Genomic DNA, 17,152 nt, shown 5'->3' with positions numbered 1-17,152 from the left:
GTAAAGTTTCATGTGTTTGAAGACACGGCGGCAGCCACGGTTCACAAGTGGATTTCCACGCCTGCGCCACAAAAGATACACCCGATCTGATGAGAACCAACTTACCTTATACCACATGGTGTGTGTGATGTCACTGATGCCTCAGCCACAGGATGTGATGTCACTGATGCCCCATGCACAGGGTGTGTGATGTCACTGATGCCCCATGCACAGGATGTGTGATGTCACTGATGCCCCATGCACAGGGTGTGTGATGTCACTGATGCCCCATGCACAGGATGTGTGATGTCACTGATGCCCCATGCACAGGATGTGTGATGTCACTGATGCCCCATGCACAGGGTGTGTGATGTCACTGATGTTGGACATCCTTCGAATGGTACTTTTGCAGACTTGTCGCTGTTGGGTACCGGGTGAAGGGGTAGTTTTCAGACCGGAAGAGGGTCTTGGCCCTTCTCACTGGAGAAACCCGTGGCTTCGGCCCCCTGTAATCCATAATGACTCTCAGTCAGAGGATACCGCGTGTCATAAACGTGTCTGGCTGGCCCACGCGGGGGGCTCGTGACTTCTGCCCATTACAGATCTCATCGCGTTTTTGCGTCAGTGAAAAAAGCTGAAATCCGCGGTTCTTGTGGAAAAATCATCCGACTGGACGAGCCAAACGGATCTTCTCTGCGTCGAATCCGGGACTTTTCCCCAAAATGTGAATTTCTGGATCTCCTTGAAGCTCCATTTTTAAACCGTCTCAACTCCAAGGCAATTTTAATGAAATTTTACCCCAAAAATAACTGCCACAGTTACCTAGAAAACAAAACATGGTCTCAAAACAGAGGGCGGCCATCTTGACATTTTATTGGGTGAAACGTCACTTATTTATCATTAAAGAGCTTGCGATCTATACCCCCCCAATCAGCTGCTAAAAGACCAAAATGGCCGCCCGCAGGGAGTATGTTCTGCTCTTATTGCCCCCGATATGTCAGAGAGAGGCACACATTGGGGGGGGGGGCAGGGGACCCCCCACGTATTATTAAACCCGCTTTAGGTACAATTCCCTCCAAATGACGAAAAAAGGGGAATTCTTATCATTTTAACAATTTGACACAATTTGAAATGTAAACGTTCTGTCTGTTTTCTGATTGGTTGGGCCGTGTTCTTTGCACATACATGATACATACGGTTTATGGAAATGCAATTAAACATCTTCTTTTCTGTACCGGGTTGTCTTTGAATTTTTGGGGGGTCTCTCATTGGTTCACAAACATAATGGGGGTCCGGTCGTCGGTTCCAGAGCAAACCATTCATTTTCCCAATTTTAGCATTGGTGCCGCCATTGCGAGTCTGGGTCAGGGCGGCAGAAGGACTGCGTCTTATTGACCGCGATGACCATCGATTGCTGTGGTAACAACAACTACACTTTTCAAATGTTGCACCTGAATTGTTCTTATAAAACACAAATAACATTGTTTTTAAGTTGCAGGAGGGGAATCATCGCGCAGCCCTGCGCGGCCCTCGGCAGGGAGTGGAGGCATGGAGGGTCTGCACAGAAAAAGAGGGGTGAGCAACAAATCGAAACAAACCAGATAAATGCGCATAAAACATTTTAACTGCATAGGAAACAGACTGTGGTGCCAAGTAACTGAAACGGGGCAAATTGAGAATGCCCCCCACCGCCCAGATCACCCTGGCACTCTCTATGCCTGCCCAGAGTACTTTCTGGATCCAGCCAAGGGTTAATTGTCCTTTGGGCAGGGCTGGTGGGCGAAGTGTAACTGGTGTTTGAATGTTTATGTTGGCGACCAGTTACCTCCAGGGGCAGTTATTCCCTCTCCAGGGCAGGTGGGAGAGGGTATTAGCTGCAGCCTTTTAAAGAACCAAAGCGCCACCTAGTGGTGTAATTTCAGTAGGCGCCTGAGATCATTAGCAATATGAATTATTATTATATGATAGGATATTAATATTGTTGTTATGATATTATGATTATTGTTGTTGTTGTTTTTATATGATATTATTATTATTATGATTATTCTTCTTGTTGTTGTTATTTAATGATATTATTATTATTGTTTATTATTATTATTATTATTAGTAGTATTCTTGTTATATATTATTGTTATATTATTATTATTATCATCATTGTTATATATGATATTATTATTGTTGTTATGTTGTTGTTGTTGTTGTTATTATTATTATAAGTAGTAGTATTCTTGTTACATGATATTATTATTATTATATGATATTATTATTATTAGTAGTAGTAGTAGTATTCTTGTTATATTATTATTATTATTATTGTTATATGATATTATTATTATTATTATTGTTATATGATATTATTATTATTGTTGTTATTATTATTATTATTATATGATATTATCATTATTATTGTTGTTATTATTATTATTGTTATATGATATTATTATTATTAGTAGTAGTAGTAGTAGTATTCTTGTTATATGATATTATTATTATTATTATTATTATTATTCTTGATATATGGTATTATTATTATTATTATTATTATTATTATTATTCTTGTTATATGGTATTATTATTATTATTATTATTATTGTTATTATTATTATTATTCTTGTTATATGGTATTATTATTATTATTATTATTGTTATATGATATTATCATTATTGTTGTTGTTATTATTATTATTATTATTGTTATATGATATTATTATTATTATTATTATTATTATTATTATTATTCTTGATATATGGTATTATTATTATTATTATTATTATTATTATTCTTGTTATATGGTATTATTATTATTATTATTATTATTCTTGATATATGGTATTATTATTATTATTATTATTATTATTATTATTATTATTATTATTATTATTATTATTATTCTTGTTATATGGTATTATTATTATTATTATTGTTATTATTATTATTATTCTTGTTATATGGTATTATTATTATTATTATTGTTATATGATATTATCATTATTGTTGTTGTTATTATTATTATTATTATTGTTATATGATATTATTATTATTATTATTAGTAGTAGTAGTAGTAGTAGTAGTATTCTTGTTATATGATATTATTATTATTATTGTTGTTGTTGTTATATGATATTATTATTATTATTATTATTACTATTATTATATGATATTATTATTATTATTACTATTATTATATGATATTATTATTATTATTATTATTATTATTATTAGTAGTAGTAGTAGTAGTAGTATTCTTGTTATATGATATTATTATTATTATTGTTGTTGTTGTTATATGATATTATTATTATTATTATTATTACTATTATTATATGATATTATTATTATTATTACTATTATTATATGATATTACTATTATTATTATTATTATTGTTATATGATATTATTATAATGTATATAATATAAATCCCGGCTGCTGTATGAGACGGTAACAGCACCAGGGGATGCACTACGATGCCCTCAGGCCTCAAATGCCAGTAGTAGTAGATGCAGAGCTGTGCAGCACATGGGTGGAGGGAGAGGAGAGGAGGCTCACACTTGAAATGGAGCAGATGTAGTACCAGGGCTGGAAATGGCTGAATGTTAATATTTTGGTTGGTTCTGACTGCTTATTGGGGCTTCGTTAACCCTGTGTGGTACTGGGACCAGCGCAAAAACCCGCTCTGTAACAACCCTGTAATGGGTTTTACATACATGCCGGAGTCTCTTTACCAAAGGGCCCACAGTTTGATTACACAGAATTACATGCATGGGATAGACATATCCCTCCTGAATGTAGAGAGAGTGATGATAAATGGAACAGCCTCCCAGCAGAGGTGGTAGAGGGTAATACGGCTGCTGAACCTACGATGAGACCAACGACGTGTGTTTCTATGTTACTATATAATTATTATATTACTACGTGATAAGTTACGTTATATATGTTACATGTTGTATTATAGGTGTTATATGTTATATTGTATATGTTATATTATATGTTACATGTTATTCTATAAATGTTACATTATATATGTTACATGTTGTATTATAGGTGTTATATGTTATATTGTATATGTTATATTATATGTTACATGTTATTCTATAAATGTTATATTATATATGTTACATAGGTGTTACATGTTGTATTATAGGTGTTATATGTTATATTGTATATGTTATATTATATGTTACATGTTATTCTATAAATGTTATATATGTTACATAGGTGTTACATGTTGTATTATAGGTGTTATATGTTATATTGTATATGTTATATTATATGTTACATGTTATTCTATAAATGTTATATTATATATGTTACATAGGTGTTACATGTTGTATTATAGGTGTTATATGTTATATTGTATATGTTATATTATATGTTACATGTTATTCTATAAATGTTATATTATATATGTTACATAGGTGTTAGATGTTGCATTATAGGTGTTATATGTTATATTGTATATGTTATATTATATATGTTACATAGGTGTTACATGTTGTATTATAGGTGTTATATGTTATATTGTATATGTTATATTATATATGTTACATGTTGTGTTATAGGTGTTATATGTTATATTGTATATGTTATATTGTATATGTTACATGTTATTCTATAAACGTTACATTATACAACATGTAACATATATAATGTATTGCGCTCAGGGTTCAGAGAGGATAAAGTTATTGGAACCGGAGATTATTTGACGCCTTTGGCTCGGGATGTAAGATGGCCGCGCGTGCCAGTGATGCCTGAGAGCTGAGGGGTTAAAGTGCAGCTTCCAGGGGCAATTGACTGTTCCACCTTAAATGTGCCCAGGGAAGGGGCGGATGCTGTCGGGTGTAACGTGAAGCTTTTGGGTTTGGCTTTTGGCTGCTGTCACCGTCAGTCACCGTCAGCCATGGGAGGGACTCCGTGACTCAAACGAGGAAGCCCTCGGACTCCCAGCACAGGAATCCTCCAAAGGTGCCCCTGTCTGTGACCCCACCATGACGGGTGAGTGATCGCCCCCCCCCAGCTCTGTGCCAGCGAGTGGGACTGTGAAGGGGAGCTGGGCAGAGGAGCTCACACTCTACTACATTGTATCTGCAGGGAAGGGCATTCTGATAACACTAAGTTCTTTGTTAACCCCTTAATATCCAGCTGGGCCTGCAGGGTTCTGGTGGCTTCTGCTTCACTGGTTAAGCCGGTGGTTGGAAATTTCTAGAAGCCTTTACTTTTTTTTTTTGCACCCCCCCCCCCAAAAAAAACAGTAACTGCAAGTGTGAGGGCGGTTAAAAGAACTCCTTCAGCGACTGCAACTCCCAACATGCTCAGCCAGAGACTCCCTTTGCCTGACAAACTCGCTAACATATTCCATAGCGCTATTTAGTTTAAATAACTGCATGTTTATGACGGGACATTAATAAATAGGGATATTTTTAGCATGTAATACCCCATCGTACAGATTATCGGCGGCTCACAGGGGTGTGTAGTGTCTGTCACTTTAAGAACACATTCGTTGTGATCCCACCGTTCCTCAGCATTAAGCAGACAGAGCCCTGTTATGGGGAACGGTTGGATTCAATATACAGTCAGCAAAGGATGCATGAGGCAGATATGTGGCTCCTGAATCTAGTTACGTGGAACAGCCTCCCAGCAGAGGTGGTAGAGGGTAATACAATAGGGGGGATTTAAACATGCATGGGATAGACATACGGCTCCTGAATCTAAGACGAGACCAACGACTGATTAAGATTTGAGTCTTTACAGCAGGAGAAACGGGCGACTAGACGGGGGCCGGTGGGGGGCGATCTGCCGGCGGGTTCTGGGTTTCTATGTTTTATAGGGGAGTCCGAAGCCCCTCCGCTCTCTATAATAATTTGTGAGTCTGAGATCCACCTTAAACCCGCTTGGATTTTTCATCTGGAAATAATTTCATTGAGCGACCTGCGCGGCGCTGCCGGGAAATGCCGTTTGGGTTATTAATAAAACATGGAAAGCGGGTTACGGCAGAGCGGCCGCTGATTGCTTTTCTGAGACTGAGCAGATTTGGTAAAATGTTCTGTATTTTCTTTTTTCTGCCCGTCCACGAAGGGTTAACGCCCCGGATTCCTGACATTCTTCGCTTCCTTCCGGACTTTTACCCTCCGAGACGCTTCTCATCACCAATAACATTCCAGTCAAGGTTCTAAATGTGGGGTTGTTACCATGGAAACCAATATGCTTCTTTTATTAGTGCGTCTCACACCTCTAGGATTAGTAACGGCCACACGTGTCGAAAAACAGCCAATAAACAGCGATTTAGGAAGATCTAAAAAAAACAATTCTAATATTTTAAGTTTCGGTTTGGGAAACAGCAAAATGTTGAATATTCCCAATTAACCCCTAATTTTCATTCAAAAACTTGTATTTTCTTTTTGGAGCAAATGCTTTTAAGGTTAGGACAGACTGAAGGCAAGGTCAGGGGCCACGCAACAAACCAAGGTCAGGGGCCAAATCACCACCAAGGTCAGGGGCCAAATCACCACCAAAGAGCCCCCGTGCTGACCAACAAGCCGTCTACTGATGGCTCCATGAAGGCCAGGGCGACCGCGTTCACTTCCTGTCATGGCTGTTCACAGGAAGTTATCAGGCAGCCCTGTGATGTCACCGGAATGACCAGGTGGAAGGAGTGACCGTAATTCATTTTCACCACCTGGCGGACGGCACAGAAATACCGCAAATTATTGGCAGAACAGTTCCCATGCGCGGATAGCGCTTCCTCCAGACCGTTTCCTAATCCCGCTTTTTGACGTCTGCAGATAATTCGTTCCGCGACCGGCTGCAGAGGGACGCCGCGTATTTAACCAGCTATGGGAGGCTCAGCGAGCATCTCGTGGACAGAATCGTTTTACAGCTGAATCGCGTTTATCCCCAGATCCTCTCCGATAAAGAAGCCGAGAAGGTATCGTGACGCAGGGTGCGCCGTGCCATGTGACATCACGGTGTGACATAGTGTGACATAATGGTGTGACATAGTGTGATGTCACAGTGTGACATAGTGTGACATTGTGTGATATGTTTTACATTGTGTGATGTCACCGTGTTACATTGTGTGGCATTGCATGATGTCACGGTGTTACATTGTGTGAGATTGTGTGATGTCATGGTGTTGTGTGACATTGTGTGATATGTGTTACATTGTGTGAGATTGTGTGATGTCACGGTGTGGCATAATGTGATGTAATGTGTTACATTGTGTGGCATTGCATGATGTCACGGTGTGACATTGTGTGATGTCATGGTGTTAGGTGTGACATTGTGTGCGACGTTACATTGTAACATTCAGAGATAAAGTCCAGCTTCTCGCGTCCAGTTTAGGAATCCCAAAACCCCGGTCCGGACGCGACTGTCGGATCTCCTGAAACATCTGCAGAGGAAAGGCGACCTGGCGTGTCAGGAGTTTTACCGAGCGCTGCGGAATAACGGCGAGAAGCTCTACGGCGGATTACCGAGCCGGAGGAACCTCGCTAGTGAGTCACGCAAAGTAATGTGGGACCGACGCGTTTCTTTAATATCGTTAAGGGGGCCGCGTTTCACCCGCGTCTTCCCGGCCCCCCTCTCTATCCTCGCCGGTTATGGTGGCGGGATCTCGCGTGGCGGCGTCTGTCCCCCGGGGGGCGATATGATTTCGGGGGTTGTGTGTTTTTTGGGGTTTTATTACCTTTTAAACCTCTTTTTGTTTTTCCAGAAACCTCCGATCCGGTGGAAATTATCGGCCCCCAGGAGAAAATCGTTTTAAACGACCGGGGTGAGTACGGAGGGGGGCGGACGTGCTCAGGATCTGGCGGTGGCCCCGATGGACTGCCCCCCGACATACGAAGGGTGGGGTATCAGCCGGATCAAACCGATTGAACCCGTCCCTCGGACTTGTCTGACACCTTTTATTGGGCCAAAGAAGATAAAGCCCTATGAGCTTCCAGGACCTCAGAGGTCTCTTCGTCAAATGATTTAATCTAAAGGAGAGACTTCTGAGGTCCCAAAAAATTGCGTGATTCTAAATCTTTCCGTATGTTGGCCCAATAAAAGGTGTCGCTTCCCACTAAAGACTGATTCGGCAACATCGGGAACGCCGCAAAGTCCACGTGTTCTGCAGTCACGGATCGTCCGGCGTGTGCCGAGACACGTGTGCAGTACACGCTCTGATACATGCTGTGCTGTTTCCAGGACCCGTGTTTTTCCTGGCTTGCTTCGGCGTGGCCGCGGGGTTGGCGTTCGTGATGCATCACAATAACACAGGTAGGAACCGGTTAATCGGAGGTCTGATCACATTACATTTATATAGCGCCAGCAGATTCCGTAGCGGTGTTCAGCGGACACGGACCTCGCACGCAGATTTATATACTTCCGGGGGGGGGGGGTGTGGCACGTGGGCTCAGAATACGGCAAAACCGGAAACCGTTTACAGAAAAATCCACGATTATCGATAAATACCTAAAAAGGTAAAAGTATCCGAAATTCTAAATGTCTGGAAAAAAGGTGCGACCGTTAATACCGTCCCCCGTTTGACTTCGTGTCCCCCATAATTACGTCCCGGCGAGCGTATTAAGCGTATTAAGATGAGAGAGGTCTCTGCGGTCTCTCCATCACCCGGCTTAGCGCATCAGGAGTGCACTCGCTTTAGTCGTGTGATTAAAGTATTTGTTTATTTTTTTTAGAGGTAAAAACCGCAGAGGCATCGAAAAGGGTGTTAGAATTCACCGCCATCAGGTTCGGGCGACACATAAAAAATATTTTAATTTCCTTCCTGGAGGAAGCGTCGCCGACCGAATGAAAACCGTCCATCCAGGCCACGCCCCCGTGGCTTTGTGGGAGGGGCTTCTTTCTACGTGGCATTTCGACAAGCTTGCAACGACCAAAGAACTGCGACAATGGTAACCGACGGCATTAACCCTCTGAGTTCTGAAAGAGGGCATCAATTCTCACCCTGCTCTTACTCGAAAGGGTTAACACAACCTGTGGTTTTTTTGGGCTACGCTTTAAAATGTAACCATCTTCTTACTGTATATGCAAATGTATTATTATCATAGAAAATGGGTCAAAACGGGTAATTTCTCTCGTATTTATGTGTGGTTGTTTTTTTTAAATATCGCTAATACTTTTATAAAATTTATACCAACGAATTCCTGCATCCAAAGAAAAAACATCCGCTGCCGGGACGCCAGGGAGGAGTCACCGTATTATCTGCACGCCTGGCGTGTACAGGGTTAATGCTTGTGATATGGGCTGCACGGGCGCATGCTCACCCCGTACGGTAAAACCGGCACGTTTTTAATCTGTTCTGCATATTTCGGCAAATCATGCATTTCCTGCACTGTTTTTTTTAATTATTGTAAAGTTAGAATTCTTTCCAAACCTCCTGTTTTTGTTTAATAATTTTTAAAAACGTTTTGAAACAAATTCCGTGTTTTCCCTGCCGCGGCTCAGCCGTTAGAGACGGGTCACATCGTAACGTATAATCCTGTGCATCTTCCATTTTATCGCAATAAAGAATACTTATTTTTAAACTTTATCACTCAAAAGGAAACGAATGTCTCTGTCTTTTTTTGTGCAGATAAGTAGAAAGTTTTTTGTTTTTTAATCTGGTGCAGGATATTCTCTGGGTAATTATTTCTATTATTATTATTTTACAATGTTTTAAATGCTCCCGCTGATTAACCCCTCGGTGTCTCCCTCTAGTGGCCAAACGGATCATTTACATCATTTTATTTTAAGTTATTAGACGCTCCTTTTTGGTAATTCGCTAAGTGGAGAGGCCGGTTCAGTTAAAGGTTAACGGAGCCGACTTGCTCACACTAGTAAACAACTTGCGGATTCACTAATCTATCGTTTGTTTGCAACGACACGCGAGAGAATTGAAGTCTAAATTTTGTGAGTAACGGACGAGGGCATGCGACTTCAAAAATAATAATAAAATAATAATAATAATAAAATAATAATAGAATAATAATTAAAAAAAGCGATGGTTGGACAGAGACGCCTTCTACTTGACATTAGATTTAGGATCATGCGTAGGGTCTGAAGGATAAGGAAATTTCATTATTTGTAAGTAAGAAAGACATTTTTTTTCTTAAAAAATACAATTTAATAAAAAGTGGCTTCAAACGAGTCTCTACAAAAAAGGCGGCGATGCATGTTATGATTGATTCTGTCGGGCACAAAGCGTGTGAATAGATGCAGATTTGCAGCAGATGTGTTGCGATATATAGAACATTCTCTATAACGTGTATCTATCTATGTATTATCTATATGTTATCTATATGTTATCTATATATTCCTTCTATAAGTGCGGCTTTAATGCTGAGAAATATCACTCATTTATGAGATGCAAGAAACTAACATCATGGGGTATGATAAAGGCACCTCTCTGCGCCGGGGCGCGTATGCATCATACATGTTACAGGTAACCGTGCACCAATGGCATTATATGTGCTGCATGAAATCTCGCCTGGGCTGGAGGGGGAGGCACGGGGCGAAACCCCAACCCAAAACCGCAGTTTAAATAAGAAATCTTTACTCCCCATATTCAGAGCCAGACGGCAGCCCCCGCTGCACGGGACAAAGCCCGGGACAAAACACGGGACAAAGCCCGGGACAAACGAGCGCCGGATATCATATTATAAACAATATTCTGCTGCAGAGATCTCCACCAACTGCGAAACGCGCGGCTCCTCAGCAGCAGAGGCACCGGACGGGACCTTCTTTTGGGGATTTGGTCGTTATTTTTGCATAATTTTTTGTTCAGAGTCCAGAGACAAACGAAGAATCCTAACGAAGATTACAGCGAAGCTGCGGGCGCCATAATAATTCCATTATCACGCAGAGAGATTCACAAAAACCCTTCTGATTCAGGGCCACGTTGGCGGCAGTCCCAGCGTCTTCAGCCTGTGCCCGCCGTACGCGGATCTGATGCCCGGGTAGGAAATATAAACGTGGGGACGGCATTGTCCGGTTATTACCAGGAAGACACGCGAGGCTCCGCGTCACGGCCGGGTGATCCGCATCGCGTTCATTTATCTCGCTGCAAAATAAATTAAAGCCCCGGCGCCTCCACCGGTCGGGATCAGCACCTGGAACGTTAAAAGGAAGAAGGAAGGTTATGGTCGGCCGTGGAGCAGGTCACAGAGGTCACATGTTCTGGATTCGGTTCTATCCGTCCGGCCCCCGTGGACCGACCTCGGAGCGACAGCTACCGGCTAACGCTCAGCCGTTATACTTTATGTCTCTGATGCACTCGGCCCGGGACTCACCGGATGTTAGGACTTCGTGGATCCGTCTGCCGGCTTCTGGACCCCGAACGCCGTAATAAAAATATTCACCACGACGATGATGAAGACCAAGCCGGTGGCCGCGTTGTTGAGGTCGTCCAGTTTGGCGTGTTTGGCCGGGTTATTCAGATCATATTTCACTGAAAAAATACAAGAATGTCGCAATTAGCGATTTACAACGAAGCAACGCATTTCTGGTTTAGGTGGCTACACAAAACAGGGCTGCAGAACTACTGAGAGGGTGGTAGATAAGTGGAGAAGCCTCCCGGCAGAAGTGGTAGAGGGTAATACAGCGAGGATATTAAACATGCATGGGCTAGACATACGTCTCCTGAATCTAAGGCGAGATACAGCAGTGGAATCGGGTGACGAGACAGGGGCCGCCGGGGGCCGATCTGCCGGCGGGTTCTGGGTTTCTAGTTTAGATCTGGATACAAACCGATAAAAATGAGCAGAACGCCGACCACGACCTGCAGCGCGAGGGAGAGGCTGATCAGGACGATGAGGGGGACGTAGAAGTCGAAGCCGGGCCCTTGCTCGATGACGGCTTTCAGCTGCGACGCGTTGGCCATCAGCAGGGCGACGTCCAGCATGCTCTCGGCGGCGCTCTTCTTGTTCGCGTAGTGATTGATGTTCAGGTTCCGGTGTCTCCTCTCTGTTGGGCTCTGAAACCGAAACAAAGAGAACGCGTGAGATACACGGGAAGCCATCGCACGCGTCGCTGCTTCCGCTGGAAATCTGCTGCTTTTATTGTCTCTTATCTGAATCTGCCGCTGGGAGTCGGTGGTCCTCGGCGCAGCGCACACTGACGGCTTTGTCTCTGGAAATTCCCAGACATACAAGCGGTCTTTGTTATATTAAAACGTTTTCTGCGGCCCCCCGGATCCCGGAGACCTCCAGCTTCCGGTAAAAAGGGTTTCTGAGGTCATTGTTAACCCTTTATGTAAATGATCATGGGGGGGGTCTCCCCGGACAACAATCATCTTATAAGCGACATGCGTATTGTAGATTGTAAGCTCCTGTGCGAAGGGCCCTCTTATCCTTGTGTTTCTGTAAGTCCAATTGTTATGTGATGCACCACGTGTTACGTCCTGTTTACCCATTGTACAGCGCCGCGGTATATGATGGCGCCATATTAAATAAAGAATGGATAATCACACATCTGTAATGCCGGCCGCGGAGCGAATCCCCCGCCAGTAAAGAGCTTCCAGGACACCGGCCCCTACCTGCCCAGCAAGAAGCTTTTGTGAAAACCTCCGCAGCGCATGGAGAGGAGGCCGCCGCTGGTGTAGATCCAAGAAGTGATCCACCAATGGGGGAAACCACCTAAAAACCAGCGCCATAAATCACTGCAGATCGGTCTGACGTCCGGACAGAGCCCAGGCGGGTCGTGGGAATTGTTTTTCCATACAGCGTTGGTGTATTGGGGGGGGGGTCGCGTAGGGTGTAGGTTCATTAGTCATGTGGTAAGCGTGTGTTGTTAGCGTGTGTTTCTGTGGACGTGCGTATCAGAGACCGGGGAGGAAAGAGAAAAAAACAAAACAAAAACAAACAAAAATAAATAAATAAAATAAATCGCTGAAATGACTCGATAGGAGTCCGCGGAGGCCTTCACTTTATGCGCGTTCAGCATCTGCCAAACGGTGACACGCGTGACATTTTATTAACTCCAAATGAAAAAACACGCGGGGTGTCAGACTGCGCCACACGGGGGAACCCGTAGCCCCAACCTGCGCAAACACATGAACAAGTCTAAGAAGATAATTCTCACCATAACCCGAGAGCCCTAAACGGCCCCCGGCCCCTCGCACATTAACCCTTTGTGCTTTCTGTATAGGCGTATAACCCGCTCCATCACCCTAAGGGCCCCTCACAGCAGCCCCGACGACCCCCGGCGACTCATTCCGATTATTTACTAAACTCAAACAACGAGAGCCGCGGCACGAAGCCTCCGCGCGATCCCGGCGTGTTTATAAACCCTGTAAACTGTATATAAAGCGGTGCCGGGTACGACGCGCCGCCCACAGCTTCATTAATGTTTCCAGTTACAATGCTTCAGAAATTCCATCACCGACCCCCCCCCGTCTTTAACTCTTTGTGCCCTGGAGGGGGAAGGGCCGCTCTGATGTGTGCGGGAATGAGCTGCCCTCTCCTGTGCCGAGCGTCTGAGCGTTCTCCCGGCAAACAGGGAATCCCGACGGAAACGAGCGCTCTCCCTGCTGCACTCTCTGCTCTCTCCCCGCTGCACTCTCTGCTCTCTCCCCGCTGCACTCTCTCCTCTCTCCCCGCTGCACTCTCTGCTCTCTCCCTGCTGCACTCTCTGCTCTCTCCCCGCTGCACTCTCTGCTCTCTCCCCGCTGCACTCTCTGCTCTCTCCCCGCTGCACTCTCTGCTCTCTCCCCGCTGCACTCTCTGCTCTCTCCCCGCTGCACTCTCTGCGCTCTCCCCGCTGCACTCTCTGCGCTCTCCCCGCTGCACTCTCTGCGCTCTCCCCGCTGCACTCTCTGCGCTCTCCCCGCTGCACTCTCTCCTCTCTCCCCGCTGCACTCTCTCCTCTCTCCCCGCTGCACTCTCTCCTCTCTCCCCGCTGCACTCTCTGCTCTCTCCCCGCTGAACTCTCTGCTCTCTCCCCGCTGAACTCTCTGCTCTCTCCCCGCTGCACTCTCTGCTCTCTCCCCGCTGCACTCTCTGCTCTCTCCCCGCTGCACTCTCTGCTCACTGATTTAACTATACATTATACATTGCCGCCTCAGCCCCTACTGCAACCTTAGTGAATAAACCCTGTGACCCAGTTAGATGTTCCGGCCCCAGACACAGCATTCATAATAATTGTCGTTTCAGCCCGTGTATAGGGGGGACGCGGCCTGTGTATGGGGGGGGCACAGCCTGTATATAAGGGGATGCAGTCTATGCATCATTTACAGGAAAAAAGGCACACAATTTACATATGGTCAGTGTTGAAAGGGTTAAAAGGTTACCATGGCCGCTCTTTAACATTGTAGCCGGTTTGGGGACAGTAAATATTTTGATGATGAAACCAAAATATTTGAACCTCCTTTCGAAAACGTGGAGCTTTTAGTAAAAAGTTTCCATCGCCTCTCTAACTGATGTCTAATTACCCCGATTTACTACCCCTTTCTCCGACGCTCACTTCCTCCTAGAAAGCCGTCCACCCATCCGGCTCGAGCGAGAAACCACCGACGCTGCGACATTTCCACTCTCTCCTTCCAGGGAATCTCCTGAGAGCGGCCATAGAGAGCCGAGCGAGTATGAGTGTACGCTGTTAGAGAATGCGCGTGTGAGCGTACGCTGTTAGAGAATGCGCGTGTGAGCGTACGGCGTTAGAGAATTCGCGTGTGAGCGTACGCTGTTAGAGAATGCGCGTGTGAGCGTACGCTGTTAGAGAATGCGCGTGTGAGCGTACGCTGTTAGATAATTCGTGTGTGAGCGTACGCTGTTAGATAATTCGCGTGTGAGAGTGCGGCGTTAGAGAATGCGTGTACGGCGTTAGAGAATGCGCGTGTGAGTGTACGGCGTTCGAGAATGTGCGTGTGAGAGTACGCTGTTATAGAATGTGCATGTGAGCGTACGCTGTTAGAGAATGTGCGTGTGAGCATACGCTGTTAGAGAATGTGCGTGTGAGCGTACGGCGTTAGAGAATTTGCGTGTGAGCGTACGCTGTTAGAGAATGCGCGTGTGAGCGTACGGCCTTGGAGAATGCGCGTGTGAGCGTACGGCCTTGGAGAATGCGCGTGTGAGCGTACGGCGTTAGAGAATGCGCGTGTGTGCGTACGGCGTTAGAGAATGTGCGTGTGAGCGTACGGCGTTAGAGAATTCGCGTGTGAGCGTACGCTGTTAGATAAATCGTGCGTGAGCGTACGCTGTTAGATAATTCGCGTGTGAGCGTACGGCGTTAGAGAATGTGTGTGTGAGCGTACGGCGTTAGAGAATGCGCGTGTGAGTGTACGGCGTTCGAGAATGTGCGTGTGAGAGTACGCTGTTAGAGAATGTGCATGTGAGCGTACGGCGTTAGAGAATGTGCATGTGAGCGTACGCTGTTAGAGAATGTGCGTGTGAGCGTACGGGGTTAGAGAATGCGCGTGTGAGCGTACGGCGTTAGAGAATGCGCGTGTGAGCGTACGGCATCAGAGAATGCGCGTGTGAGCGTACGGCGTTAGAGAATGCGCGTGTGAGTGTACAGCGTTAGAGAATGCGCGTGTGAGTGTACGGCGTTAGAGAATGTGCGTGTGAGTGTACAGTGTTAGTGTAGGCTTTGTTTTTGTGAAGCAGTTCTCCAATTGCAATCTTTTAAAACGACTCCCATGGACAGCGACGGGTTAAACTCTCCTGCAGCCCCTGCCTGGTCGTCTCCTCCAGCGATTGGCTAAAGACTCGGACCCCCCAAAGCCTTTCGGATGTCTTGGAATTTCCAGAAATGAAAGTGAAAGGGAAGAAAATTCCAGACGTAATGCGAGAGCGGACCCCAGACCTGAAAACCGGACCCCAGACCCGAAAACCGGACCCCAGACCTGAAAACCGTACCCCAGACCCGAAAACCGTACCCCAGACCCGAAAACCGTACCCCAGACCTGACAACCGGACCCCAGACCTGACAAACCGTACCCCAGACCTGACAACCGTACCCCAGACCTGACAACCGGACCCCAGACCTGAAAACCGGACCCCAGACCTGACAACCGGACCCCAGACCTGACAAACCATACTCAATATAGACGTGAAGTCAAGGGGGGCAATAAATATAATGCCCCCCCACAAACATACACAATAAACCCAATTAATCGGAGCAAATCTCCTAGTGAGAAACCCCGCCCGGGGGATCATTTGGGGAACTTTTACCCAAATCACAAAAAGCTCAGTAACTTTATGCTCCTCCAATCACAGCGGAGTCCCCCAAACTTTACAAGCGGCCGCTCCTGGACACAGAAACCCCCCACCGGTGCAGCCGTGGCCGGTGACAGAGAGTGAAGAATCCACGAGGGATCCACGCGCTATAAACGGGGCGTAAAAATATCCCAGGAGGGCAATAGTGATGCTGGGTGCTGCACCTGCTACATAAACACAAACCCTACACAGCGTGCGCGATACATACCATCCACGCGAAACTGACACAGGGGTCACAGAGACCCCCAAACCGGGAGACAGACAGTCACGGGACCCCCAAACCAGGAGACAGACAGTCACGGGACCCCCCAAACCGGGAGACAGACAGTCACGGGACCCCCAAACCGGGAGACAGTCACGGGACCCCCAAACCGGGAGACAGACAGTCACGGGACCCCCAAACCAGGAGACCGTCACGGGACCCCCAAACCGTGAGACAGACAGTCACGGGACCCCCCAAACCGGGAGACAGACAGTCACGGGACCCCCCAAACCGGGAGACAGACAGTCACGGGACCCCCAAACCGGGAGACAGTCACGGGACCCCCAAACCAGGAGACAGTCACGGGACCCCCAAACCGTGAGACAGACAGTCACGGGACCCCCAAACCAGGAGACAGACAGTCACGGGACCCCCAAACCAGGAGACAGACAGTCACGGGACCCCCAAACCAGGAGACAGACAGTCACGGGACCCCTGCCCCACAAAACTCACTCCTGATAATCAGAAAGCCCCCCCAGGGGGTATTACAGACCCAGCTGCCCCTCAGGGGGCTTTAAGCGTCCAAGATACCCCCAGAAGGAATGACGTCCCAGCCGCCTCCCGGGGGGCAGATGCCGATTCCGCGGCCCCCCAGATGCCCCCCACATACCCCGCTCACCTCCTCGTTCAGGAGGCCGACCTCCCGCAGCCCGTTCAGCTCCATGTCCCCGGCGCCGGCGCTCATTCTGCGGATTCTGAGAGCCGGAGAGTCCGGGCAGCGC

At 45.9% G+C, this 17,152-nt stretch overlaps 2 protein-coding genes across 2 annotated transcripts; one reads left to right on the top strand and one right to left on the bottom strand.

The window, feature by feature from the left end:
* The first annotated feature begins 4,839 nt into the window (after positions 1–4,839).
* On the top strand, positions 4,840–9,510 carry CARD19 (caspase recruitment domain family member 19). The gene is made up of 6 exons (XM_053469320.1): positions 4,840–4,973; positions 6,761–6,903; positions 7,315–7,471; positions 7,690–7,749; positions 8,166–8,237; positions 8,657–9,510. Exons 1-6 carry the CDS (start codon positions 4,967–4,969, stop codon positions 8,770–8,772), a joined length of 555 nt encoding a protein of 184 aa, XP_053325295.1. The 5' UTR covers positions 4,840–4,966; the 3' UTR covers positions 8,773–9,510.
* A 1,744-nt stretch (positions 9,511–11,254) lies between these two features.
* NINJ1 (ninjurin 1) lies at positions 11,255–17,152 on the bottom strand. The gene is made up of 3 exons (XM_053469790.1): positions 17,050–17,152; positions 11,706–11,931; positions 11,255–11,406 (listed from the first exon to the last, which is right to left on the bottom strand). Exons 1-3 carry the CDS (start codon positions 17,113–17,115, stop codon positions 11,255–11,257), a joined length of 444 nt encoding a protein of 147 aa, XP_053325765.1. The 5' UTR covers positions 17,116–17,152.

Source organism: Spea bombifrons, chromosome 6, assembly GCF_027358695.1.
Source record: "Spea bombifrons isolate aSpeBom1 chromosome 6, aSpeBom1.2.pri, whole genome shotgun sequence".
In the NCBI taxonomy this organism is placed as follows: domain Eukaryota; kingdom Metazoa; phylum Chordata; class Amphibia; order Anura; family Pelobatidae; genus Spea; species Spea bombifrons.
This window is presented reverse-complemented; position numbering and strand designations above follow the sequence as displayed.